Consider the following 27,366-nt stretch of genomic DNA (forward strand, 5'->3'; position numbering starts at 1 on the left):
AGTAGGAGCAAAACAAGGCACGTTTCAACTGGGCACGTTGGCCGGGGAAGTGTTACGACAGAAAGTGAATGGGTTTCGCCTTAAACCTTATCTGGGACCTACGCCACCTAACCCGTTCCCCACCGGACAGGACAAAGTCGAAGAATCCGCGGAGTAAGTAGACGGCCCCACTTGTATTATAGTGTAAATATAGTATTGTATGTAACCGTTACAAAAAAAAAAAAAGAGAAGATAGCGACACTATTAAAAGGACTTAAGGCATGCACTGACTTCTAGACCAAGAACACGCGACACCACGATGGCTCACCGACCAATTAACCCTAGGCCACAAAAAGAAGGAAATAGAAGGTTTTCTGCACAATACAGAAATCAACCTTCTAACTCTCAGCGCTCTCATTGTTCCCCTTCCTCACCCTCTTCGCCATCCTATCATAGAGCTCAAGCCCACTGCAACCAACAGTCTTCGCCCACTAGCCACGAGCCTATTCCGACTATGCCGATATTCATCTCTACCGCCTTGCGTCGATGGCTCATGGAGAAACACCTAGATGGGTACATCAGGGTTGTTGAGGCACCTCCACACCCTGATGCACTAGACCTCGCTAGAAAGCTCAACATCGACACGGTCACCAACTCATCCATCCGGAAAAAGTTCTAGGACCTGTCATCACTAGCTGAAAGGCATTTTGAAATCCCTCCTGCGAAGTCCCTGCAGAGGTATTTCAGTCCATATTCGTCATCCACCAAGGCATATAGAACGAAGGAGATCCCAGATTCCTTTTTTCCCGAAATCGCCAAGTTCCTATTGGAGGTCGGATGCGTACATGTAAACGCATATGGGATGCCCAAGCAGAAGGCAGGTATCATCATTGATACCTTTGAAGGGCGTACGGTCGATTGGGGGGTCATTACGGGGCCGATGTTAAGGGAAGGCATGTACGTGTATCAAGGAGGCAAAAAACTCAGGCCTATCATACAACAGTACCTGACGATACTATTCCCACCCCGAGGTCTGTCGGCACCGCAGCCCAGCAAGCCCACGCCGCCACCTCGATCCACAAAGCGAAGGTTAGCGGAGTTAGCCACCACAGAGTGGGAGGATGAACCCCAACCCGCCCAACCGAACATGCGAACAACGCAAGAAGAGCAGGTTGCGCGCAACGAGGAAGCGGCACTAGAGCCGGAAGTCGAACCACAACAGGAAAGCCCGAGGCCGAAAAGGCGGAGACTGGACAAGAAAGATGGGTGAGGGTTAGTTAAAGACACACTCGCGGCCATGGAGACAACGACCATGGGTGACAACTCCGCAGCTACGGAGCCCAACACCACCTTCAAAGTAATCCGGGAACCACGACTGATCATTACGGCCCAGTCACAACTGGGGAAAGCCGTATTAACAGCGGAAAGCGAGGTCCTGGCGTATCCGGACATTCCGGACACGGCCCATGAGTTCGGCGCACTATTACAATTTGGAACCACTTTTGAACTCATGGAATTCTTGGCAACACAACAAATAAAAGTCTCACAATGAATGGCCGAGGAGCACGCGGAGCGCTAAATGATCGAGCGTGCATTAACACAAACGGCGAAAAGCGATGACAAGGATCAATTAGTCAGAGTCGGCAGGCAGAGGAACGCTGGAATACGCCGAATAGGGATGGAACTACCCCCATTAAATGCGGCCCTTGTCGAAGTTCATAGGGAACTGGCAAAGGTCAGTATGGGCACCAAGGATATGGTGATTAAAAATAAAAATGTCTGGAAAAAGGTTAAACTGACCCAAGCCGAGCTACACAAGGCCAATGAACGCATCACGGAGTTGGAAAATAACGCAACTATGGCGCAACAGGCAGCTCCACCAACAACCAACGTCGTCGAAGCCCTGAGGGAAGAGATTGAAGCTCAGACCGCCATTGCCTCGAAAGTGAAACGAGCCGTGCAACTAGCGGAATCAGATATTGACCATCTCCGTGCCAAACTTCGCCAGTCCTCAGACAAAGAAAAGGACATCCGGGCCAACGACCGAAAGGCAGTGAAGACCCTTGAAGAGAAACTCGCAGCAGAGACAACACAGCACACCCAAACGAAAGAAGAAAATGCCCAATTATGAGAGGAAGCGAAAAAATCGGAAGCGGCAATCATGGGACTCCGGGCCTTATTGGAGAAGAAGAAAGCATGGTTCAACGAGCAGCTAGTGGGAGAACAGGAGAGAAGGCATCAGCTAGAAATCCGCCTGAACAATGAAATGGGAAAACTGGAAGAACTACATGCGAAGGAATCCCAGCTTTGGGCAGGAATGAGGAAGCAATGGCGGTTAGTCAGCAAGAAATTGCAAACCTCAAGAAATCTGTAGAAGAAGCACGCAGCCGTTGCAAAGCCATAACAGACAATGTGTGCATCCTTCTGCAAACGAATCGGGAGCGGTTTACGGCGTAATTAAAATTGGCGCTAGACAAAGGATGGATGGCATGGGAGAACCGATCCAGCGGCGGAATTGCATACATATCGAGCGGACTGGGAGAACCGAAGGAAAGACAGCTAAGGGTTCTACAAACTCAATGAGGAAAGCATTGCGGCAGTACGCGAGGACCTAGCGTAGGACTATCGCACACTAGCGGACCAACATTCAGAGGAACTCGCGCAGCTACTAGATGATTTTGGCGAAAGTTAGGAGGACCTGTTTCACCATATCACACAAGCCGGAAGCACACGAACAAATGAGGAATCCATCGCGACACCAATTCCGGATACTGCTAAACAAGAGGAACCTCATGCCATGTCACCAGAAATTACCACTACGGTGAACAGCACGGAACGGCGAGCGGAGTCCCCCGCAATACCAGACAACGAAACCTTGATGGCGTAGCACAGTTGTAAGAGTGTAGGCGTGAGTAACAGTGTGTGTGCTAGCCCACTGTCTAAGGAGCTCAGTTGTAGCCGTCTCCCTTATACGCTACTAGGTTACGGGAGGTATCCCACTAAGTATTACAAACAAACGCTACCATTCGTTGTCACATAGTCACTTTGAGGTCTAAGTCGAAGGACTAACCATAGACTGTGTTCCTAATCGGTAACAGTCTACAAAGCAACAATATAAACCTTTACCTCTAAGGCGACTTTCCTCCATTAATACTCGAAGAGTGACAAGATGATCAATGGTGCTATGGTGTTTTCGAAAACCAGCTTGTCCATAAGCTCTCTTACCATTTTTTTCTGCCCATACACTTATCTTTGATTCCATTATACATCCAAATAGTTTTGCCATTAATGAGCCAACCATGATGGTTTGATAGTTGTTTACATTATTTACATCTCCGCCTTTATGTAAAGGTTTGATCCAATTTGTAGTCCAATCATATGGCATACCATGTTACAATGCATCATTAAACATATCGCATATCCATATATGTGCTTCCTTTCCCATCCATTTGAGCATTTCAGCTTTTATACATTGAAGATCACTTGCCTTTTGCGAGGCCAATATCTTAAGTCCTATGCATATATCTTCAATTGTAAAGAAGGGAGACGTATGTGAAAGAGAACCACACATCAACTTTCCGGCAAGAGATAACTCATATAAATTCTTACAATGCATAGACAAGTCATGAAGAGTTAAGTCACCATAACTCTCAAGACGTTTCCCCTTTAGATTTCCCCAAATTTTAGCACATGCATGTGCTTTCTCTTGCGTTTGGAGAAGTTGTTGAGTAACTTCCCATATTCGTCTCTTTCTTTGAAAAAGCCTTTTATAGTCATGCAAATGCTTTTGGTAATTTTCTTTATCCTTAACTACATCCAAAACCATAAGGCACTTTCGAGCTTCATGACATTCTTTATCAAACCATTTTTTCTTACATTTCTTGGTGCATTTCCATGTGGTCGAAAAACATTTGTTTGTACAAGAGAGAATGACATTCTTAAAAGCTTCCCATTTACATTCTAGTGTGGCACCATGTTGTGTCTTTGTCATTTGTAACATATCCTCAACCATCTTTGAATACATGGGCGGGAGAGAGAGAGAGAGAGAGAGAGAGAGAGAGAGAGAGAGATGCCTAGATGGATGTAGCTCAGTTGGTAAGGTTGCCCAATGGAGGCCAAGTGGTCATGGGTTCAACCCCTACATTCCATAGTGGCATCTAGGGAATTAAGAGATATATATGAAGTATATAATAGAGAGAAGTGAGAAAACATTGGGTTTCGAACCTAAGACACACGTCGTGCTTGTAGTGTTAACAACTTACCATTACGAAAAAGAGAGAGAGAGGCTTATCTAAGGATAAGATCGATCGATGCATACTCTTTAACTAATATACAAGATTTTGTAACATCTCTATCCTATGGAAATAAGAAGAGAAATAAGAAGCCTCACTAAATGTAGTGAGTGGCAAATGCCCACCTGAATTATTAGCAAGCACCCTCTTCTTCAAAAGAGTCTTCTTCCTCTTCAGTCTTATACGATAGATAGAAGATACCAGAGTCTTCTTCTTCTTCTTCTTCTTCTACTACTATTATGTAATTTATTTGAATATATATCCACCACACTCAAAATACAGACAGCACAGAGAAAGAAAGCAGCAGCAGCTGAAGCAAGCAAGCAAGCAAGCAAGAATGAACGAAAGAAAGAAAGAAAGATGAGCGATCTTAGGAAGAAGAAAGAAAGAAGAGGAAGAAGAAAAGGAGATGAAACTGTCAGATGTAAAGATAGGATATAGGATGAAGCAGAAAAGGAAATGAAACTGCATGCTTGAAGATTAAAGAAAGAGAATAAGAAAAAGAAGATCATGGCTTCCTCCCAAACCCCAACCTTCAGACTTCTTTACTCTGTTCCCACCTCTGTATCAATTCTTATTCGGTCACCATGGGTAGTGCTGCTGCTGCTGATATTGCATACGAGCCAATCAGAACCAGGCCCATTACAAAAATGTCCGATTTGGGCCATGGGCTCGATCCTGATTCTGAGACAAATGAAGAAGACCATGTTTCGTACGAACCTCTTACCCCTGCTGGGAGAGTCTTTTCTAGCTCTTCTTTTAATTTAAATATTTGCGTTATCCTTGGATTCAAGTCTCCTTGCAGTGTTCAAATTCTCAAAGATGGAATGAGCGGTTCACTCCTCAAGCACAAGCGTTTCGCTAGTGTTTTGGTAAAGCTTCCCTTTCTCCTCCGCATTCGCGACTTTGGGAAGGAGGTTTTTGGGAAGGATTTGTATTCAATTAAAGGGAATCATTCAAAAATACCTATCTGTCTTTTCTCTTTAATTCCCCAAGCAACCCAAGTTCTTTGTTATTCTCAAATGTCCTTCAGTTTTCATTATTCCCCCAAATGTCTTTGGTCAACCCTTTGTTGTGTTTTGGTAAGCTCACCTACCTTGATTCATATCCACACATTGAAAGGTTCAGAAAAGGTTTGTATCAAATTTAGGGAAAACGAATCCACAATATCCCCCAGTGTTTTCTTTGTTTGCCCAAATACCCTTGCCAATCACCTCTCCAAGCATTTATATGTGCCATTTGAGCAACAATATGGTCAATTCGTCCCTGTTTTCTCTCTTTCAGGGTTGACCATGGCCTGGGGAGAAATAGTGAAAGCATAGAGGCATGTAGGGAAATAATAAAAACTCAGTGCTGTTTGGAAGTTTTTCCTATGAATTGATCAATGATAGAGTTGACTGTTTTATTTGTTCATACTTCATTGAGTGCATTTATTTTGATGAATGTTTCTATGAATGATTTGGTTAGATTAACTTAATGTAGCGTTGAATGTATTATGCCACTTTGGTAGGAGGAGCTATAAAGGTGAAAGTTTTTATGCATACTTCAGGAAATTAGAATAAAAGGAAGAGTTGAATGTTTTCAGATCCTGATGGATACTTTGGTCGGATGAAAAGTGTCTTTATGCATACTTTGTGTGATGAAGTATAGAATTGAATGAATTTTTGCGTATGCTTGGATGTATTATAGAGTTCCGAGTGAAAACTCTGTGATGCAGGATATGTTTTCTGCATGCTCTCATATATATTAGAGTTGAGTGTTTCTGCAACTTTGCAATGAAGAATAGAGTCTTCTTAGTAGTAAAATAAAACACCTCAATTCCATAATCAGAACTATATATCCCATACTTTTTCAGGGTTTAAGGCAAAGGTAAAACAAAAATAAAAGATCATATTAAAGGCCCTGGAAGTTATCTTCTTGTTCATTCATTTTGAGCTTTTTTATTTGCCCAGAAGGAAGGTGATAAAGGGGAGCTTTATTGGGTGCCAACAGCAGTCAACATAGATGATCATGTCAAAGTTGTCTCACCAAAAGATATCAATGCAAGTTCATCCACCTTTGTGGAGGAATATGTTGCTCAACTCATGCATGCCTCTCTTGATATGTCAAAGCCACTCTTTGAAATTCATGTTGTAAAGGCAAAACTAGGGGATGCAGTAGAAAATATTGTTTTAATAGTCCATCATTCCATGGGTGATGGAACATCTCTTATGTCACTTCTACTAGCTTGTACGAGAAGAGTTGATGAACCTCAGTCGATGCCAACTCTTCCAACTTCTAATAAAAAAGAGAACACAAGCAAAGAGGGGATTTGTGGAAGGCTCTCTTTTTTTCTACAGACATTTCTTTCGATTCTATGGTTTACTTTTTCAGACATATGTCTCTTTTTAGCTACATGCTTATGGTTAAAGGATAATCAAACCTCTATCAAAGGTGATGCTGGAGTTGAAAAGTTACCTAGAAAGCTTGTGCATGTGACAATTTCTCTGGATGATGTTCGAAGTGTCAAACAGGCAATACATGGGGTAACTTGAACACAACTTAAGCATTAACTCATCATGGAGCTGACATATTTTATGTGTGAATATACGTACTTTGTTTCTTTCATTTTTAATTTGATCATCATATAAGAATTAAATCTCGTAAGACCATCATCTACAACTTAACTCTTTGTGAATAAAGGTACCTGCATGATTGAATGAAGGGAAGTAGTATGATTTGGCATTAGGTGTGAGATTGAGTATGAAGTTGTATTTTCCATATCATATCTCTTTGAGTATTTAGTTTACTAATTCTATTTTTTGTGCGACTTGAATGAGGTGATACTTGAGACGCACAAAATTGCCTACCTTTGGGTGGTTGAAAATAGCCTAACCAAACTATTTGTAGGGGAGTGAGGTCAAACTGATGTAGCTCAGTCAGTAAGGTTGCCTAGGAGAGGCTAGAAGGTCCGTGCATTGAATCTTGTTACTCTGCACTAGCATATTAGGGCAAGTAGTAAGATTTGAACCTCAGTGCATTTACCACTCGGGTACAATCCTAATATGAAAACAGAGCTGAAGATCACGATCTTTGATGATCCATGGGGACCAAAATGACACATGGAACCTCCAAGAGGAGAGGGAAGGGGAGACAGGCAGATAAATAGGTTTTATGATTGTCTTTGGAGGCCAATAATGACCAATAGAACCACAATTGGAACATTCTTATATAGCATGTATGGTATTGAGTACAGACCCTCAATGTTCAAGAATTGTACTAAAAATGTTGCATGTTCATGCAATATAGTACTTTTCCATATTCATGCCACACCTGAGTTGAGGTGAGAGGTGTGGTTGGTTGCCCCTCAATGAACATTTTCAATGCTCTTCTACTTTCTTGTCCTAGGAACAAGCTGTGCTTCAAGTTTAACCAAATATGATCTCTTCTTCTTCTTTTGAGACTTTGGAAGGTTGCTCTTGCTTGTTTTTATGTACAAATCCCCTGAGTTATTTTGTCATGCAAGCTTCTCCTTGTATCCTGACGTTCCACATCACGCCTATAGTGCATTGCCTGTTGTGTGAGGAAAGGCATTTGTGGCTGATTTATGAATGACTTTTGTGTGACTTCCTCTAGGGGTGTGAAAAGATCCAAGTCTAGCATGTCATTGTATACTCCACAGCTATATACAACGGGTAAATTAGTTTGTAGTGAACCCACTCTCCTTAATATATACATCCTTTGTGCATCCATTTTTCACCTCAAAGCATAGATATGCGTGATATGCAGTCAAGCCAGTAGGTCTACCAGAGATAGTGAACTCTCGTATTTCGGTTATAAGAGATGGAGATCCCATCAGGTAATCGATGGTGTTTGCACCTCCTTTTGGATTCCAACATGTCAAAGCATCTGATCTGGGCATTGTGACAAGCCATTACATATCACAAATCCATGTGCACTTCCCAAGGTATATGTATAGCAATATCTATTTTCTTAAAGGTATCTACAAAATACCCGCCATCTGTCCTTAGACAGCCATTGCAGTTCCATATAGGCATGTATAAGGTCTCATAGGCCATTCACCATCATGCAGATTTTTTCAGTGAAACGAATGATCAAGGCTTGAGCTCTAGATTCATCTCTTCTGACCCTTCATCCTGAAGTAAATGGAATATCTGATTCCCCAGTATTTCTGTAGAGAGAGAGAGAGACTGAGCTATATTAACATCTTTTAAGAGGCCGAAATGGCCTATAATACCGAATGAGAGATTACATCTGAAAATGTTTTCTTGTCTTTGAGAATGACAAACCAAAATAAATATAACAAACTATATGGTACTGCTGAATCTAGGCATTTAAGAATCGAGAGAGAGAGAGAAAGAAAGAAAGATATATTAATGTCTTTTACGAGGCCAAAAGGGCCTATAAGACCAAACAAGAGATTACATCTCAAGTGTTGTCTCATCTTTGAGAACAACTAATCAAAATCAAATAAATACTACCAAGTAAATATAAAGAGAAATAAGATAAAAAGAGACTAAAGAATCTGTTTTTCAGCACATGTGAGATTCTCAAGTTAAATGTATTATAACTTTTGTCTTCCAAAGATCTCTAGCATAGGTTGATCCAGAATGTGGAGAGAGAGAGAGAGAGAGAGGAGAGAGAGAGAGATTTTAGCTACTTATGTGGATGGCAGACTGTGAATGATGTCATGTATGGAGTGCTTGCTGCTGCTGTTACACGCTATTTACGAGAGCAACATGGTATAATGATATGCACCATATAATTAGATTTTTATGAACATTTATCTTATCTTAAAGATTACAATGTTTAGGTCACTTTTATAGTGCGTTTTTAGTGTGGAAGATGCATATCTTGTATTTTTTCCTTCACATACTTGAGCATGTCAGTATAGATCCCGTGTATGGTGGATTTTAATTCAAAATTAAATCTGTTATTCATGAGTTTTTTGAGTATAACGAAGATACATTTAGTTGTTTTGCAACTTAGCAAGAGAAATTCGTAACCAGAATTATATAGCTTATTCTTGAGTTATTGAAGCATAAATAATAAGCTTCCAGTTGTTTAGATATATAATTAATGCTGAAACTTGAAAGTGAAAGTTACAGAACGAGTACATCTGGATCATGACCCCGTTACCCTTGTCATCTGACACTAAAGTGCCACCTTGCTTCAGGGACTTCTCCATTTTGGATCGCAGCTCATGTACGAGATCATTTGAAGGCAGAAGTTTTAGTCTATCTAAGTTCTGAATGTTAAGTATTTAGCTAGTGGGATTCTCTGGTACCTTAGGAAGTTCTTCTAATTTATCTATATCTATTTTAGTTCGTCCTCAAAGATGACACAACATTTTAAGATGTAATTTCTCATTCGATCTCATAAGCCATTTTGGCCCCCCTAAGTGCCATTTTTGCAAGCATCTTATGACAATTTGACGCCATTAGGAAAAGTAAACGACTGAGAAAGTGGTTAAGCAGCGAAGTTTGAAACTTCTAGGGGCATGCGAGATAACTTGCATATTTTAACTTTTATGCAACAAATAGATGCAACATGCATAGGCTGTAACTTAAAAAAGTGCACAAGATAGCCATCCTTCTAATGCGTGCAAAGTTTAAAATAGGATGCAATGACAGCCGAACAAAAGTTGTATGTAGAAATTTGTAAAATCTAGAAGAATATGAGATGTTTTATGGAAGCTTTCTTGCCCGTTAGCTCCTTCAGGGCAGTTTCATTATCTGAACAGATTGGTATCGATATTTACCCAAAGAATTAGAAACTATTGTACAATGATTAATGTCACGAACATTAAACACTTGATATCGAATACATCTATGGTCAATGCTTTAAAGGCAAGGAAATGCAAGTGCAACAGGATTATAGGCCAGGAAGTAGAAACTCAAAGTAAACATAATCCTGGTTTGGAAGACTTCTGAAATATTCTGGTGGACAAACTTTTTAAGTCCAGGAAGCCATTCAGGTAGGACTTTGGTCAATCTTAAGTACCAATGGAAAAGGAATTAGGAAGACATATCAAGAAAGAAAAACTTTGATGGAAGAATGGAGATGCTTTAGCACTGAAGTAAAAGGACTCTATGCTTCAACAGAAGTAACACCAAGAAGTAGGAAATGCATCTTTATCAGATACATCCTGGAGTTTAAAGTATACAGACTCTGATCTGATTGGAAAGAAGATGATACTCAGAAGGGATGCTGAACTCGATGAGATTTTAGATATAGTGGAAAGGAGATTCAATCTTTTAGGAGAATGCGCCATGAAGGAGATAATGTTGAAACGGATACAACAACCAGGGTCTACAAATGATGATCAGGGAATGGAGCTGTGGAACCTGAACAACTCAATCTGACTCGAGAAGAGATTCCACTCCATGAGTAGTGGATGAACTCCAAGAATCTGGAGTGAGCCCACTGATTGGAAATCTGATGGTATGTCCCAGGAGGTTTAGGAGATAGAGCAAGAATGGTAGAAGCATGCAGTGGATTAGATTGCCAACCTAGCAATTATGGCAATATCATTGAAAATGGCAAGAAGCCGAATTCTGTGACAATGAAAGATCCAAGGTGGAAAGAAACTATGTAGTCTAAGCTAAAGAGTACTTCTGACAATCAGAGTTTGAAATTGACAAAATAAAATGGTCATGGGAACAAGATGGATTTCGAAAACTAAGTTCAAAGCTGATGGTTCTATGAACAAGTACCAATTCATAGTGAAAGGGTATGTGCAGAAGCAAGGAATAGACTATGAGGAACTATTTTCTCTGATTGTAAAGCTCAGGATGATCAAAGCAGTTCTGAAAAAGTCCACAGTGTGGGAATGGTTAGCATACCTAATGGATGTTAAACAAGCTTTTCTGAATGGATAGTCGTGGTGTTCATGGAGCAACCTCAGGGTTTTAAGCTACCTGTTTCAGAAAACAAGAATTTGTGGTTGTCGAAAGCCCTCCTAGATAGGTTAATGTAAGCACCAAAGGCCTTGTACAAGCGAGGAATTCCTCACAATGAACAGATTTACAAAATGTCCAATGGATGTTGTACTGTATATAAAAACAGAAGATGAGCAGATAGTGATCCAATATTGTATTTGAATGACGTGGTCCTCATGGGCATTACTGAAGATGACTTGAATTGGATCAAGCAGAAGCTGTGTTCTGCATTCAAGATGAGGGATCTAGGTTTGTTGCACTTCTGTTTGGGACTAGAGATATATCAGAGGGACGGTATATTTGTAGCTGAGAGGTGTATCAAAATGACGGAGATATTTGTAGCTGAGACTAAGTAAGCAGAACATAATTCTCAAAGTGTTTGGGATGGACAGAAAGTTGGCTTCCCTATTGGGATCAATCTGAAGCTGTCAAATAAAGACAAAATTTTCTTTGGACTTGACCAAGGAGAATACAATGTCTGTAATATAGCACTAGTGAATTGAAAATTTTACCTTACATGAGTTTTCTATGTTTTGCATCAATCATTACATGCATACTCTATGAAGACATCAACAACATTGCTATTTTCTCTTTGTTTTAGAATTTCACCTTGTTGATGCATGCCATGGATTTGCTTATGCTTCATTATTTTCTTTCTTCCTATGCATGCCATGAATTTGCCTATGCTCGACCTTAAATGAGTTTACTATGTTTTTTATCAATCTTCTTTGTTTTATAATTTTACCTTGTTGATGCATTCCATGAATTTTCTTATGCTTGCCTTATTACACCATGTTGTTTTTCATAATGGTTCTTAGTTAATCTGATTAGTAAATGGGCTTGCTAGAAATTTAGGGATGTGGAGAATTCCAAACTTCCAATTTGCTATCCATAAAAAAAAACAGTCTTGTTCTAACTTCTAAATTGTGATACCCTTGGCTGGCAGGTAATATCATTAATTTGGGTGAGCTTGGCAAACATGTGTACACGAGATTTTCATTAGCAAATTTACGTGTCCGAGCATGCTTATTGGTGAACACAAGGTCATCACCAGGTCTACATGTGAGCTTACATTGAAAATTTTAATATGTGACTAGAGCTGAACTACATTGTTTTAGGAAAATCATAGTGGAACAACTTTGTTTTTATCTGTTTGTTTATAGGAAATAGAAAAGATGATGTGGGGAGCATCTAATGTTAGATGGGGAAATGCAATTGGTTGTATGCTTCTGCCAATTACACTGTCTGGATTTGAAGACCCTTTGCAGTGTGTACGAGGCGCAAAAAGTGTATTGGACCGCAAAAAATTGTCTTTGGGTGCAGCTTTTACGTATAAAAGTGCTTCATTGCTAATGAAGCTCACCGGAGCAAAGGTATATTATTTTCCTTACAAACTCCCTTTCCTCTTTTATCTTTTTTTTGTTTTTTTCATCATGCGCTGATGGTAGTAAGGTTCCCACTCTTGTTTATGGAGGTAACAAATATGAAAACTTAAAGGAATTGTCACTGACCATAAACGAAATGGGTGGATTTATGTATCCACAAGAACCTCAAAACTACAGAAATGTTTCGCTAATCTTTAACTTTTAGTAAAAAAAATTGCATGAATTAAAATCTTATACTGTTGATAAATTGGGTAAATTAATCATTTAAAAATATTGAGGGTAAAACTGAAAGTTTTCTTTGGAAAAATAGCCATATGGTGAATATTATTAGCGACTATCTATTTCCTTGCTGGATCCTGACTACAGAATATACGTACACACACACACATGTATGTGTATGTGTATGTGTATGAATGTATGTATGTATGTGGATGATTTCAGATGCCAACTAGGCTCATATACAGATGTGTGGCAAACACTACGTTGTCATGCTCAAATGTAGTTGGGCCACTCGAGGAAATCCAGATGTTTGGCCATCAAATCACACACATCCTTCCCACAGTCTCTGGTCAGCCACAGGTTAGTTCATGTAGATTTACACTAACATTTAAACATAGTAACATTTGCAATTTGTTTAACATTAACTTAATGCAGTGACTTTCACATTCATTGTAACATGTCCCACCTAGCAATCCTGGTGTGGAGAGAATACTCTACTGATGAAGAAGTGTGTGTTCGTGAAACCCCCCCCAAACCTTTCATCATTTGATGCCCCTGCTAGGGATCACTAGACCAACTTTCTATGTTTTCGGTAGAGTTTTGCACAAACTCCTGGGCAAGTGTTAGAGTTATCAAAGGACCAGAGGTTAGATAATTAGAAAGAACATTGTACACGTTCAATATTATGTTTAGGGTTTTAAATCAATAGACTTAGAGGATTCTAACGGACATTGTTTTCTATTACCCCAATCCCACCAATTATTTATCTTTAATCATGTTTACTTCAAAATTTTCTCATTATTATTTCGTATTCAATTTTTATCTTTTATTTTCTTACTTACCACATCCTAATTTTCCTTCGTTTTCTTGTGCCCACATTAAACAGTTGATAGTTGAATCAACTGGCAAGTACATATAGTACCTGCCACAGATTTAAGGAATACGTTTATTCCTTAAAAAACCCACCTACTAGTACCTTTTTGCATCACAAACCTTTACTATTCTATGGCCGACTCACCATTAAAACTGATATTCACATTCACATTAATATTAATATTAATACCATTACTGTTATCATAACATTAACGTTAATGTCATGGATTGAAGTTGAATCTTTTTGTGTAGGCTTTGTGTGTGCACTTCCAAAGCTATATGGATCGCGTTGCAATCATCCTATCTGCAGCAAGCGATGTTGTCCCTGACCCCGAAAAACTATGCAAATACATCACGGAAGCCCTTGAAGACATTAAAGTTAAAATTGCTATGGATTAGTCAATAAGTTTAAAAAACTAATGATTATTTACCTCTTTGAGGATCACTTTAAACTTAATTTGTTTATATGAAACATGAAGCACAATAATTTACGAAGTAAACCATTGCTCTATTAGCATAAAACAAAGTCTAGGCAAAGACTTAACTGCTGCTTGAAAGTCCTGGAATGATTTTGTACCCCTTTAATGGTGTCAAACAAGAGTTAATTTATTGTTTAAAAAAGGCACGTATCATTGTATGTTTTCTTGGCAAAAGATCGCAATAAGAAATTAACCTTAATCATGTGTTGAATATAGACATTCGTTAAGCAATATGTAAGCAACCTATGGGTGGTCGTGCTAGGCTAGACTCCAACTCCATAACTTTAAGAGCATATGTTAACATTTTATCATGGGAGTTTACTTGGAACTTTGAAGTACTGAGAGGAATGTAGGTCATAAATGTGGATTCATTATCTGTAGTTGATATTTGTCCCAGTAGTACCTTTTCTAAATATTGTTATCCACACCTTCATTATGCATCAATTCAAAAAGATGTGCCAAATTATCTATAGGTTGTGTTCATGTAGTATTCTCTTTGCTTCAAATTGTTCGATTGCTCTATTGTGCCATTTCAACTTCCCATTACTAAAGCACAATGTTTGCACTTGTAAATATGAATATCTCTTTTTAACATGTCAAGCTCAATTCAATTTGTGTAATGTTAGTGGCAGAAATTCTGATTTACTAATCATGTAACATTAATATAGAGATCTCCATCTTGTACAACTTCAACTTTGTCACTCTCCCCCAATGTGGAGCGCTTTCATGAGATTTAGTTTGTCAATGTCTTTCACATGGAAGAACCCACCCACATACAACTTGTTACGGGCATGACCATAATTTGTATCCCGTGGTAAGCAGTATGAGGGTTAATTGAGATTGTAAAGAAAGGAGGATTACTTTTTATCCTAGGAATTGAGACAACGTGAACTGTGGGGGCCTTAGGTCTAGCTATAAAGATGAAGCCTAGCTACTCGAGATTGTGATCTTGTGGTGAACAAACTCTTATAGCGAACGCACTAGTACCAAGTACGACTCAATGCCTATTTCCACTCACTTGGTTGGTGTGGTACAAAGTCAAAGGGTGATTGTGGGTGTGAAAGGGCCGACAAAGTCAAAGGCCCAGAGTTTCCAAAAAACGGTCAAGGAGAAGATATGTGGGTGGTGGAGAATTGTATGGGGGCAATTGCCATGGGTTGACCTACTCATTCATTCACACTTCCTAGACAGGTGAGTGGTCCTACACCATGCATGGGGTACCAGAAGCTGCTCTATTACACCTTCATACTGTGTCGTTACCCGCGAGCATGGTGGTTCCTTGAGATCCCTCCTCCATGGCCTTCTTCAACCACATGATCCGTCTGGTAGTCACAAAACAGTGGCGGCAGTCGCTGCTGTCAACACCTTCATGGTACACAATAGCGTCAAGGAGGCAAATGTTGTGACTATGTACCGCCAACCATTTGCACTCTTCATTGGTGAGACCTGTGGGTGGTAATCCGGTTGCAAAGGAAGGCTCATTTTCATGATCCATGTGTTCAGATACAGTGGAGTAGTCATGGGCCTGATGTCATGTAGGTGGTAAGAGGTCAGGACTAATATGGTAGTTTCCACGAAGTCATCGATGATGACTCCCTCCAATCGACCAATGCATGTTGGGTTCGGACATGTGACAATTTGCGAAACTTGAATTCCTTGAGACGAAGCATCCCATTGGGCATGAAGTCGTCAATGAAGAATTGTACGAACGAGGGGATGAAGGGGTGCAAATGTTTCAGCAATGATTGTTGCTGAAATGGTTTTAGGAGCTGTCTTTGACCCAAAACATCATGATAGCGGCCAAAAGCACCCAATTCTTTGATGAACACGGTCTTTTCCTTCCTACTCGTTGATTGTAGTTGCTAGTTTTTACAAAGAAAATAGCTTAGCAAGAAATGTATTTACCCTTGCTCAGACTTTAAAGAGAGATAAAGGGATGAATTAAAGTTATAATTTATGAGATAAACACGGTCTTTATGCTAGTTTTTACAAAGAAAATAGCTTAGCTAGAAATGTATTTATACCCTTGCTCAGACTTTAAAGAGAGATAAAGGGATGAATTAACGTTATAATTAATGAGATAAGCACATATAATTGAGGAAAATGGGGTTGAGTTGACCCTATGATCATTCAAACAGTACTACCCATGACTCTAAAAGGGATTGAGATTTGGGGGAAATATCAAATAATAGGATCGTCTTGTGCATTTCGGCAATCATGTGGAGCCTTACCCTTAAGAGTGGATCAATATTCTTGTAGCTTTTGTCTAATGAAAGGCTTGGGATCTAATAAAGCAAGCTTGGTTCTATGACATATTCCCATGCAACTTAGACGTTGAGTGTATGCTACTTAGATATCAAGCAACAAGTAGATGCAACAACATAGTGGATGTGGTATTATACATTAAAATATCATGGAAATAATATATTAATGGGATGTTAAGAGCAATAGTAAGAAGCTCAAGATTCGTGAGACTACATTGTGAGGGTATAAAGGCACTAGATTAAGCATGTGTTGACAACAATCGGTCATAATATTCATGACTTACAGACAACTGCTCAGTAATGATTTCTACAAGCTTAAGATGATCAAACCATTTAACAGTAATTTAACTCATCTGCAGGTTGATCCATAGACCTTTTAAATCAATGCATTAACTAGTTCACATATGTAGTTAGACGACATCCATACCTACATATTAGCAGTGTCCTGATATTTTTGTGTTCTGTAGTAACAAACTTTTCATAACAGACGCAAATATGTGTCAAACTATCGATATTCTCATGTGCGTGTGCATGTGCGTGTGTGCGTGTGGGTGTGCGTGCGTGCGTGGGTGCTTGTGTGTGTGTGTGTGTGTGTGTGTGTGTGTGTGTGTGTGTGTTGAGAAAACTATGACATATGCACGCATGACAATGCTGACAGATAAACCTTCTTCACAAATTTTACTTACATTTCAAGGGGGAACAGCAAATGAACATTTGCACTACTGCCATCAACCCCACACACTATTTTAGTTGCACCTAAGTAAAACAATGGTTTGTCTCATAGCTTCAGTGTCTACTATATCCTCGTCCACTCCAAATGTCAGATACGTATCAATCATCAAGGATATAATTTGCACCATAGATAGGATCTAGGAATATACCACCTCATGAAAGGCCAATTTGCTGAGCCTCACATTCCCCCATTTCTTACAAGCGCTCAGTAATGAAAGCCAGAGTGTAGGATATTCTGAAGCAGGCATCATCTCAATCATTGGCATTGCCTTATCAAAGAGCCCTCCACTACTCAACATAACTATCATGCAATTATGATGCTCAGACCCGGACCTAATATCATATGCTCGAGCCATATTCCAATAGCACATTTCAGCGTTATCAAGAAACCCCGACCGACCACATGCATTTAGAACACATAATAAGGTGACTGCATCTGGAGAAATGCCTTCCCCTTGCATCATTTCCAAACAATTCAAGGCATCATGAGCTTTCCTTTGTTGAGCATATCCACCAATAAGTGCATTCCACGAGACAATGTCTTTCGTACAAAGCTCATTGTGTAGCTCTTGTGCTTTTGCAAGCATACCACATTTGATGTAGAAATCGACCAATGCTGTGCCCAACATGCCATTTTTCTCCATTGATAGTCCCCTTCGCACAATCTCATAGTGAATTTCTTTGCCCTTGTTCATAGCTCCAATGTTACTACATGCCTTCAGAATGGAAGTGAAAGTGACAACATCCGGAGAGATGCATTCACTTAGCATCATTTCTAAACAACGAAAAGCTTCATATTCTTGTCTTTGTTGTACATATCCCGCAATTAGTGCATTCCAAGAGACCACATTTTTAACATCAAAACCATTATGCACTTGTTGTGCTTTTGCAAGACAGCCACAATTGACATACATTTGCACCAAAGCACTTCCAAGTACAATATCTTTCTCTAGCAACCCTCGACTGATAATATCATCATGGAATTGTTTTCCCTTGCTAATAGCTTTTGTCAAGCCACACAACTTCAAGATGTAAGTGAAGGTGATAGCATTAGGTGAAACACACTCAGTCTGCATCTGCTCAAAACAATGGAATGCTTCATGGTATTGTTTGTATTGAATATACCCTCCAATTAATGCAGACCAAGAGATTACATTTCTCACCAGAAGCTCTTCAAACACTTCTTGTGCTTTTGCAAATTCGCCACATTTTGCATACATGTCTACTAAGGCATTGCCGAGCACAATATTGTTTTGCAGTAATTTCTTATTGATGATCTCGTCATGGATCTGCCTACCTTTGTCAATCATTCCTGTACTACCACATGCCTTCAAGAGGCAGCTGAAGGTTACTTCATCTGGATCTACACCTTCCCTTTGCATCTTCTCAAAGCAATACAAAGCCTTGTGAGCATGTCCGAGTCGAGCACATTCTCCAATAACAAAAGACCAAGAGAATACATCTCGGCGAGGAAGCACTTCGAGCACTTCTTGTGCTTTTGAAATAAGACCACATTTGGCGTACATCTCCACCAAAGCATTGCCAAGCATGACATTTTCGCTCAAATAGGTCTTCGTGAGAATCTCATTATGAATTTCCTTTCCCTTATCGATAGCTCCAATGTTTCCACAAGCTCGCAAAGCACAGGTGAATGTAATCCCATCTGGAGAAAGACCTTCATTTTTTACCTCTTCAAGGCATCGTAATGCTTCTTGTCCTCGCTCTGCTCGAACATACCCAGCAATCAACGTAGACCAACACTCCACATTTCGGATTGGAAGCTCCTCAATCACATGTTGTGCCTCTAAAAGTGCACCACATTTAGCATACATATCAACCAAGGCATTTCCGAGCAAAATATTATTCTTCTGAAAGCCTCTACGAACAATCTGATCATGGATTTCTTTACCTTTGTCAATATTCCTTATAATGGCACAAGCTTTCAAGATACAACTAGAAGTCACCACATCTGGAAAGAATCCCTCACTTTGCATTCTTTCAAAGCACTCCAGCGCATCATCACCTTGTGCATGCCTTACATACCCTGCAATTAAAGCCGACCAAGAAATTAAATCTCGAGCACAAAGATCATCATGTACTTTTTCTGCTGTTCCAAGTACACCACATTTTGCATACATATCCACTAAAGCAGTGCTGAGCATTATATCTTTCTTTAGCATGCCTCTACAAACAACCTCATAATGGATTTTTTTGCCTTTCTTAATAGCCCCTATGCTACCACATGCTTTCAAGACAAAAATGAAGGTGATTACATCAGGAAAAAGGCCCTCATTCTTTACCCTTTCAAAATAATGGAGAGATTCATGAAATTTCCCCTCTTGGGTAAAGCATACAATTAATGCATTCCACGACATTATGCTTCGAAAGAGTAGTGCACCATGCACTTCTTGTGTTTTGAGAAGGCTACCACATTTGGCATACATTCGGATCAAACCACTGCTTACGCAAGGACTCTTTTCATGTAATCCCTTTCTGATGATATCGGCATGTATGATCATTCCTTTACATAGGTCCTTATTCTTGGCACATGCCTTGAGTAATGCCACAAAAGTAATCTCTTCTTTATTATCTTCTTTAAATGATATCCTTGTCATGCTTTTTGCCGTTCTTCATGAGCACATTGCAAAATATTTGCTCCTCTCAGGAAAGAATCAAACCAGTGTATATGGAGGCACATCTCTCACTATGACGGTTTACACCTTAGCATCAAAAACATAAAGTTGAGAGAACCAAAGTTCAATTCTCGACATGGGCTTGGCCAACCTCGTCCCATAGATCGTATTTGGTCTCCCATGCACGTTAATAATCTATCTCTCGACCTTTCAAAATAGTATGTAGCCAAGTTTGAGCCGTACACAACCCAAAGAACTAAGCTACTTAGCTGTGTATGTATATGTCATATACATACATACATATACACACACATTTGTAGGAATGCAAAACATAACTGGCGAGAAACCCACCAATTTGATGTCATGGGACACATACATACACATACACAAACGTATAAACATATATTATTTTATAAATTTAAAGCAGATGCCTGCAATGAAGCCAGTGAAGAAATTCTGAAGAATGAAACTCTTGGAAGCATAGAAAGATACAGATTAAGGTTGGGTTTCATCAGGATTCATGTGATCTACAGTCCAATATGAGTAACGAAGGAAGCACAAAGGAAATCAAAATCTTCCCCACAAAACAGATATGGGGATATTCCCCGGGTGCATGACACCATTTCACACTCTGTTAGCTTGGTATCCCACCCACATGGAAACATGGACATCACAACCAAGGCCCCTGCCTCACCATCCAAAAGATGCTGAGAGTTCTTCCAAAGGGAGGAATGTATGTATGCATTGGCAACCAAAAAAGCATACAAAGGAACAGTGGGGGTGGAGGAAGGCCTCCTGTCCTGATGCTTCTTTCCTCTTCCATGGTGTAACTGTGAGAACCATGTTGATTCATGCCTGTTTGTTCCTTCTTGTGCTTCCAGTAGCCTTTTCAGACCATGGGGCACATTACCAGCCGGAATCACAATGGAGTGGCTAACGACCGGCCATCCCTCCGATTTTTGCTTAATGCATATACATACAGTTTTTTATTACGACTGCTTTTGTCCGGCTGTCCTATGGGCGAGGCGAGGCGAGATGAGTCTCGTGTCAGACTCGCCCCAATCCATCCACTGTTAGGCACCTCCACTTGCAACCTATAGTTTCATGGGACATTCACTTTTTGAAACATGCTAGTCCTAGTAGCCCTGTTGGAATGCCAAATTTTCAAGCTCTATAGTCAAAATCTAGAATTTAGCAAACAAACTCCATAATATTAAACAACATTATAATCCACCACAATCAAAAACAAAAACCTACACAAACCATATAATATTATAGAAAGATATTATTTTGAAAAACCCATATGTCTTTGGCATATTCATTGAACAACAATATGTTGTGAAATCCAAAACTTGTATTCTTCTTCATATCTTTCCAAGCTTCAAAGCATTCATCCCACATAACCCCTACAAATTTGGTTTTGTTTTCTAATATTAGCGCCCGGAAACATAGCAATAAACTTCGATTTTTGAGAGAGAGAGAGAGAGAGAGTTGGTTTAGAAATTTGCTTTTGATCTTATTCATCTTAGAAACCCCTCTTTCACATGTGATTGGAAGTTTTTTTATTGTAATCATTCTTCACTTTATATTGATGTCTCTCTTTTTTTATAAATAGGAATACATTAATTGCAAAAGTCGAATTACAATGGATGGAATACGATATCCTATGGGGGTCACTTTATGTTTCCATGACATCCTTCTTCTCTAAATACATCATTGTGAACCTATATAGTCTCATGTGATAAAGACCAATGCAAATGACAAACATGATGCCTTGTCACAAAATCAATCAATCTAGTTTCCCATGACATCCATCATCTCTAAATATATCATTATGAACCTATATAGTAGTTTCATGTGATAAAGGCCAATGCAAATGACAAACATGATGCCTCAACCTACAAATCCCTAATTCCTCTTTTGACAACCTCCCTAAAGTTTCCAACAAGAAAATTTGCCATATCAGTATGCCTTTTAAACATTGAATGTGTCTTTGAACGCTATATTGAGCATACAAAACAAAGGTATTTTGCATACATCAATTATGCCATAATCCCCAATACCTTAGATATTGAAAGGATATCTGAAAATGTGGAAAAGGCATTCTCTACCACACATGATAGAAACAAGAATTTCTTCACTCCAATTATAGAAGCCTATATTGTGTATATAAATTTCCAAATAACCATTGCTACTAGACAACCAATAAATTGATGTTTATTATGTCCCTTTTGAAGTGCGCAAACAAACACATTCTAGAAGCAATATTTTATCTTCACAAAGTAGCTCCTAGAGATAATATACCCATTACGACCCTCCAAATAAACACCTTGGCTTTAAAAGGAAGATGAGATTACCATCCCATTTGTACGACACTTGGCCACCACCTCTTCTTATTCCCTTGTTGAGAATCAAGCTCAACCTAGTCTAGTGTGTGAACACATCTTTTGAGAATCTATGAGCACTCAAAGGTCAAAGGTCGCCACTACTTTCAGTTAGGAAACGGGTCCCTCCGGATGGGAAAAGAAGAGCCGAGTTGATGAGAAACTCGGCTGAGGCCGAAACCGAAATCATGTAGACAGCCAACTCGGAAGACTATACTTGTAAATAGTCTAAATATGCCCTTATGGGCTACACTTGTAAATAACCCAAAAGGGTGTACTAGTATAAGTACTTAGGGCAATCATAATATTATTATGTGTCATTGTTAAAAGGTTACTTAGAAGGTCGTTGCCTCTGTAACTATGTAACAGTGAGTGAGAGTGAGAGAGTGTGTAACTGTGTAACCTGTTGGGAGACAGGTCCCTCCGGATGGGAAGGGAGAAGAACAGTGCTGACAAGCAAACTCGGCCGAAACCGGATGAGGAGTACCCGGCTACGGAGAGCCGGATGGTGCAGACCCGGTGAGAACCGGATGAGGAGTACCCGGTTACGGAGAGCCGGATGGTGCAGACCCGGTGAGAACCAGATGAGGAGTACCCGACTACGGAGAGCCGGATGGTGCAGACCCGGTGAGAACCGGATGAGGAGTACCCGGCTACGGAGAGCCGGATGGTGCAGACCCGGTGAGAACCGGATGAGGAGTACCTAGCTATATTTGTAAATAGCCGAAAAGTCATATTAGTATAAATATGACTTAGGGCAAACTTTTATGGTTGTTGTTGCCATTCTTGTTGGTGCAAGGATAGAGAGAGCGTGTAACTATGTACAGAGAGTGAGAGAGAGAAAGAGGTCGTTGCCTCTGTTGTAACCGCCGCCTGTGGCAAAGATCGTGAGCACGAGGTCGTTGCCTCTGTGAACTCACTGTTGTACATTCTAACATAGTGATAGTTTGCAGCTTGTGGGCTGCCGTGGTTTTTCCCCTTAGTTTGGGTTTTCCACGTAAACATCCTGCGTACTCGTCTCTTCTTCGTGTCGTTCATTATTTCCCGTTTTCTGTGTGTGATTCTAAGCTCAGTTGCGGCCGAGCGTTGCGTATAAGGAGCCTTGAGTTCTCGTCAAGTGGTATCAGAGCGAAACGACACAGAAAAATGGACGAATCGTTTGGCGGCATGTTCAAGCTCACCGGCTCCAACTATTCAGTGTGGAAGTCGAAGATGAGGGACATGCTCGTGGTTAAAGACCTCTGGCTGTCGGTTCAGTTCGGGGACAAGAGACCGGACAAAATCGACGCCGCGATATGGGAGGTGATGCACATGAAGACAACGGCGTACATACGGTGCTTCATCGACATGAGCCTGTACAACAACTTCAATGAAGAGAGCAAGGCTCATGAGCTCTGGGAGAAGATCGGCATAATCTTTCAAAACAAAAATGTTGTTAATCAGGTTTCGGTATTCCGGAAGCTAGTAAGACTCTGGTACCAAGATGGCTCCAGCATGGCGGAGCACATGAATGCCTTCCAGGGGCTGATCCACCAGGCAACTTCATTGGAAGCTGAAGGCAGTTCGAGCAGATAACGGAGGAGAATACCGGGGGCAGTTCGAGGAGTACTGCCGCTCGAAGGGAATCCGGCTCGAATTTACCGTGCCGAAGACGCCAGAACTAAACGGACTGGCCGAGAGGATGAACCGGACCATAATGGAGAGGGTCTGGAGTATGCTAGCGCATGCAAAACTACCCAAGAAGTTTTGGGTTGAGGCATTATCGACGGCGACATATGTGATAAATAGATCACCCTCAGTACCCTTGGACGAAAACACGCCACAGAGAGTATGGACCAGTAAGGAAGTGTCCTACCAGCATCTGAAGGTATTCGGGTGTCTCGTGTACGTGCATGTAACTAAGGACCAGAGAGGAAAGTTATATCCAAAGACCCGACCATGCATATTCCTTGGCTACGACGACGATGAGTTCGGCTACCGAGTGTGGGACCTGGTCGACAAGAAGGTATTCCAGAGTCGAGATATTATCTTCATGGAGGACAAGACGCTCGCCGACTGGGAGTCGGAGAAGAAGATAATGAACTCTGAGTCGACCGGTGAGGATCAATTCTACGATGAACAGACCCAACCGGCAAGAGACCGGTTAGCACTCGAGGAACCAGCTGGTTACGGTGAGGATACCGAACAGGCTGAAGAAGAAGTAGAGGAAGCCGAATCCAGAACCGGCCAAGACCCCGAATCGGATTCGGATGAAGAGCAAATGGAGGAGCCGGTTACCGAAGCCCGAAGACGGAGATATCCTCTCAGAGAGAGAAGGGCACCCCAGAGATTTCCGGATGCAGAGCATGTTTTGCTGACCGATGAGGGGGAGCCGGAAAGCTTCGAAGAAGCGAAGGATGACACCCACAACCGAAAATGGTTAAGTGCCATGCAGGATGAGATGGATTCCCTGCATGAGAACCATACGTACGAATTGGTGGAGTTGCCGAAAGGAAAGCGGGCACTTCGAAATAAGTGGGTGTACAAGTTGAAACCGGGAGATGCCGGCAACCCCCCGAGATACAAAGCCAGGATCGTGGTGAAGGGGTTCCAGCAGAAGAAGGGCGTGGACTTCGACGAGATATTTGCCCCGGTAGTAAAGATGACCTCCATCCGGACGGTGCTGAGTATAACGGCAAGCATGGACCTCGAGGTAGAGCAGCTAGATGTGAAGATGACATTCCTTCACGGTGACCTCGAAGAGGAGATCTACATGCAGCAACCGGAGGGATTTGTGGAGAAAGGGAAGGAGCACCTGGTATGCCGGCTGAAGAAGAGCCTGTACAGACTAAAGCAGGCTCCCCGACAATGGTACTGGAAGTTTGATTCCTTCATGACCGATCAAGGGTACCACAAGACGCAGGCCGATCACTGCGTGTTTGTGAAGAAATTTGAAGGAGGCGACTTCTTGATACTCCTTCTATACGTGGATGACATGTTGATCGTCGGATGGGACCAAGTCAAAATACGGATGCTGAAGAAGGCTCTCAACCAGACCTTCTCAATGAAAGACTTGGGTCTGGCAAGACAGATGCTGGGGATGCACATCATTCGGGACCGGTCAAAGAAGCAATTATGGCTGTCATAGGAGAAGTACGTGACAAAGGTGCTTCACCGGTTCAACATGTCAGATGCGAAACCGGTCGAATTGACACTTCCGGCAAACTGCAGGTTATCCGATAAGCAAAGCCCAAAGATGAAAGCAGAGAAGGCGGATATGATGAAGATTCCATATGCCTCTGCCATCGGGAGCTTGATGTACGCAATGGTGTGTACCCGACCGGATATAGGATACGCAGTCGGAGTGGTGAGCCGGTTTATGAGCAATCCCGGCAAGGAGCACTGGAACGCGGTCAAATGGATACTCCGGTACTTGAAGGACACCTCAAATATGTGTCTCCGATTCGGCTCCGGAAAACCTCAACTTGACGGTTTTACCGATTCGGACATGTCGGCTGATGTGGATACCAGTCGGTCTACATCCGGGTATGTAATGACATATGCAGGGGGAGCTGTTTCGTGGCAGTCGAGATTGCAGAAGACGATTGCATTGTCAACCATGGAGGCGGAGTACAGGGCAGCTGTGGAAGCCGGCAAGGAAATCTTATGGATGAAGGACTTCATCGGAGAGCTCGGTATCCGGCAAGATGAATACTGGCTCTATTGCGACAGTCAAAGTGCCATCCATCTTGCTAAGAATGCGGCCTACCATTCCCGGACGAAGCATATCCAGCGAAGGTATCACTGGATCCGGGAAAGAGTAGATGACCAGGAGTTCTGATACCCGACAAGCTGGATGCATGCCGAAACAGGATCGGACTAGTAAGACACCCTCATGCCGGAGTGAAGGGGTAGTTTGTTGGGAGACAGGTCCCTCTGGATGGGAAGGGAGAAGAACAATGCTGACAAGCAAACTCGGCCGAAACCGGATGAGGAGTACCCGGCTACGGAGAGCCGGATGGTGCAGACCCGGTGAGAACCGGATGAGGAGTACCTAGCTATATTTGTAAATAGCCGAAAAGTCATATTAGTATAAATATGACTTAGGGCAAACTTTTATGGTTGTTGTTGCCATTCTTGTTGGTGCAAGGATAGAGAGAGCGCGTAACTATGTACAGAGAGTGAGAGAGAGAAAGAGGTTGTTGCCTCTGTTGTAACCGCCGCCTGTGGCGAAGATCGTGAGCACGAGGTCGTTGCCTCTGTGAACTCATTGTTGTACATTCTAACATAGTCATAGTTTGCAACCTGTGGGCTGCCGTGGTTTTTCCCCTTAGTTTAGGTTTTCCACGTAAACATCCTGCGTACTCGTCTCTTCTTCGTGTCGTTCATTATTTCCCGTTTTCTGTGTGTGATTCTAAGCTCGGTTGCGGCCGAGCGTTGCGTATAAGGAGCCTTGAGTTCTCGTCATAACCGTCTGTTGACGAAGTAGAATCTCGAGGTCGTTTCCTCAGAGCTTCTAGTTGTACTCCACTTTTTAGCATAGTATTTCTGTTTCTCAGGGTTTGTGGACCCCCGTGGTTTTCCCATTTCAGGTTTCCACGATAAGGTCACATGTCTCTGTCTCTTGTGCTATTTTCTATTTTCATACTCTGTCTGAGTGCATTCTACTTTACGTTCCCTGCACTTGAACATCCGAACGATCAGCCAATTGTGGCCAGTCACGATTCTCGACAAAGTGGTATCAGAGTGAACAACTCAGGAAATGGAAGAATCGTTCGGAGGCATGTTCAAGCTCACCGGCTCTAACTACTCAGTGTGGAAGTCGAAGATGAGGGATATGTTAGTGGTTAAAGATCTTTGGTTGCCGGTTCAATTCGGGGACAAGAGACCAGATAAGATCGACGCCATAATGTGGGAGGTGATGCACATGAAGACGACAACATAAATCCGGTGCTTCATCGACATGATCTTGTACAACAATTTCAGTGAAGAAAGTAAGGCTCATGAACTCTGGGAGAAGATCAGCATCATGTTCCAAAACAAGAATGTTGTTAATCAGGTTTCGGTATTCCGGAAGCTAGTGAGGCTCCAGTACCAAGACAACTCTAGTATGGTGGAGTACATGAATGCCTTCCAGGGACTAATAAATCAGGCAACCTCGTTGGAAGTACCTCTCGCCGATGAGGTACTCGCATTACTCCTGCTT

The 27,366-nt window shown here is 41.4% G+C and overlaps 2 protein-coding genes across 3 annotated transcripts; one reads left to right on the forward strand and one right to left on the reverse strand.

The window, feature by feature from the left end:
• The first annotated feature begins 4,582 nt into the window (after nt 1–4,582).
• Nucleotides 4,583–14,323, forward strand: LOC147869226 (wax ester synthase/diacylglycerol acyltransferase 11-like). 2 transcript variants are annotated; one of them, XM_087327561.1, is made up of 7 exons: nt 4,584–5,143; nt 6,224–6,796; nt 8,947–9,013; nt 12,159–12,274; nt 12,376–12,585; nt 13,039–13,176; nt 13,942–14,323. In XM_087327561.1, the coding sequence occupies exons 1-7, from the start codon at nt 4,859–4,861 to the stop codon at nt 14,086–14,088; spliced, it is 1,536 nt and encodes a 511-aa protein (XP_087183687.1). In that variant the 5' UTR covers nt 4,584–4,858; the 3' UTR covers nt 14,089–14,323. The 2 variants fall into 2 exon arrangements, with proteins under 2 accessions (XP_087183691.1, XP_087183687.1); XM_087327565.1 differs by lacking the exon at nt 13,039–13,176 and having other exon boundaries at nt 4,583–5,143.
• Nucleotides 14,324–17,257: 2,934 nt separating this feature from the next.
• LOC147869227 (pentatricopeptide repeat-containing protein At5g27110-like) lies at nt 17,258–20,176 on the reverse strand. The gene is made up of 2 exons (XM_087327572.1): nt 19,074–20,176; nt 17,258–18,968 (listed from the first exon to the last, which is right to left on the reverse strand). The coding sequence occupies exons 1-2, from the start codon at nt 19,777–19,779 to the stop codon at nt 17,302–17,304; spliced, it is 2,373 nt and encodes a 790-aa protein (XP_087183698.1). The 5' UTR covers nt 19,780–20,176; the 3' UTR covers nt 17,258–17,301.
• Between the last annotated feature and the right edge of the window lie 7,190 nt (nt 20,177–27,366).

The sequence above is a fragment of the Azolla caroliniana genome, unplaced genomic scaffold, assembly GCF_043228905.1.
Source record: "Azolla caroliniana isolate FFs.n. ecotype wild unplaced genomic scaffold, voAzoCaro1.0.p SCAF_1, whole genome shotgun sequence".
In the NCBI taxonomy this organism is placed as follows: domain Eukaryota; kingdom Viridiplantae; phylum Streptophyta; class Polypodiopsida; order Salviniales; family Salviniaceae; genus Azolla; species Azolla caroliniana.

Coding starts and splice junctions, on each gene's coding strand:
- LOC147869226 (XM_087327561.1), top strand. CDS start 4,859: ATGGGTAGTGCTGCTGCTGCTGATATTGCATACGAGCCAATCAGAACC. Junction 5,144..6,223: donor AGCGTTTCGCTAGTGTTTTG/GTAAAGCTTCCC, acceptor TTATTTGCCCAG/AAGGAAGGTGATAAAGGGGA. Junction 13,177..13,941: donor CAGTCTCTGGTCAGCCACAG/GTTAGTTCATGT, acceptor CTTTTTGTGTAG/GCTTTGTGTGTGCACTTCCA.
- LOC147869227 (XM_087327572.1), bottom strand. CDS start 19,779: ATGACAAGGATATCATTTAAAGAAGATAATAAAGAAGAGATTACTTTT. Junction 18,969..19,073: donor TATAAGGAATATTGACAAAG/GTAAAGAAATCC, acceptor GTGCACTTTTAG/AGGCACAACATGTGATTGAG.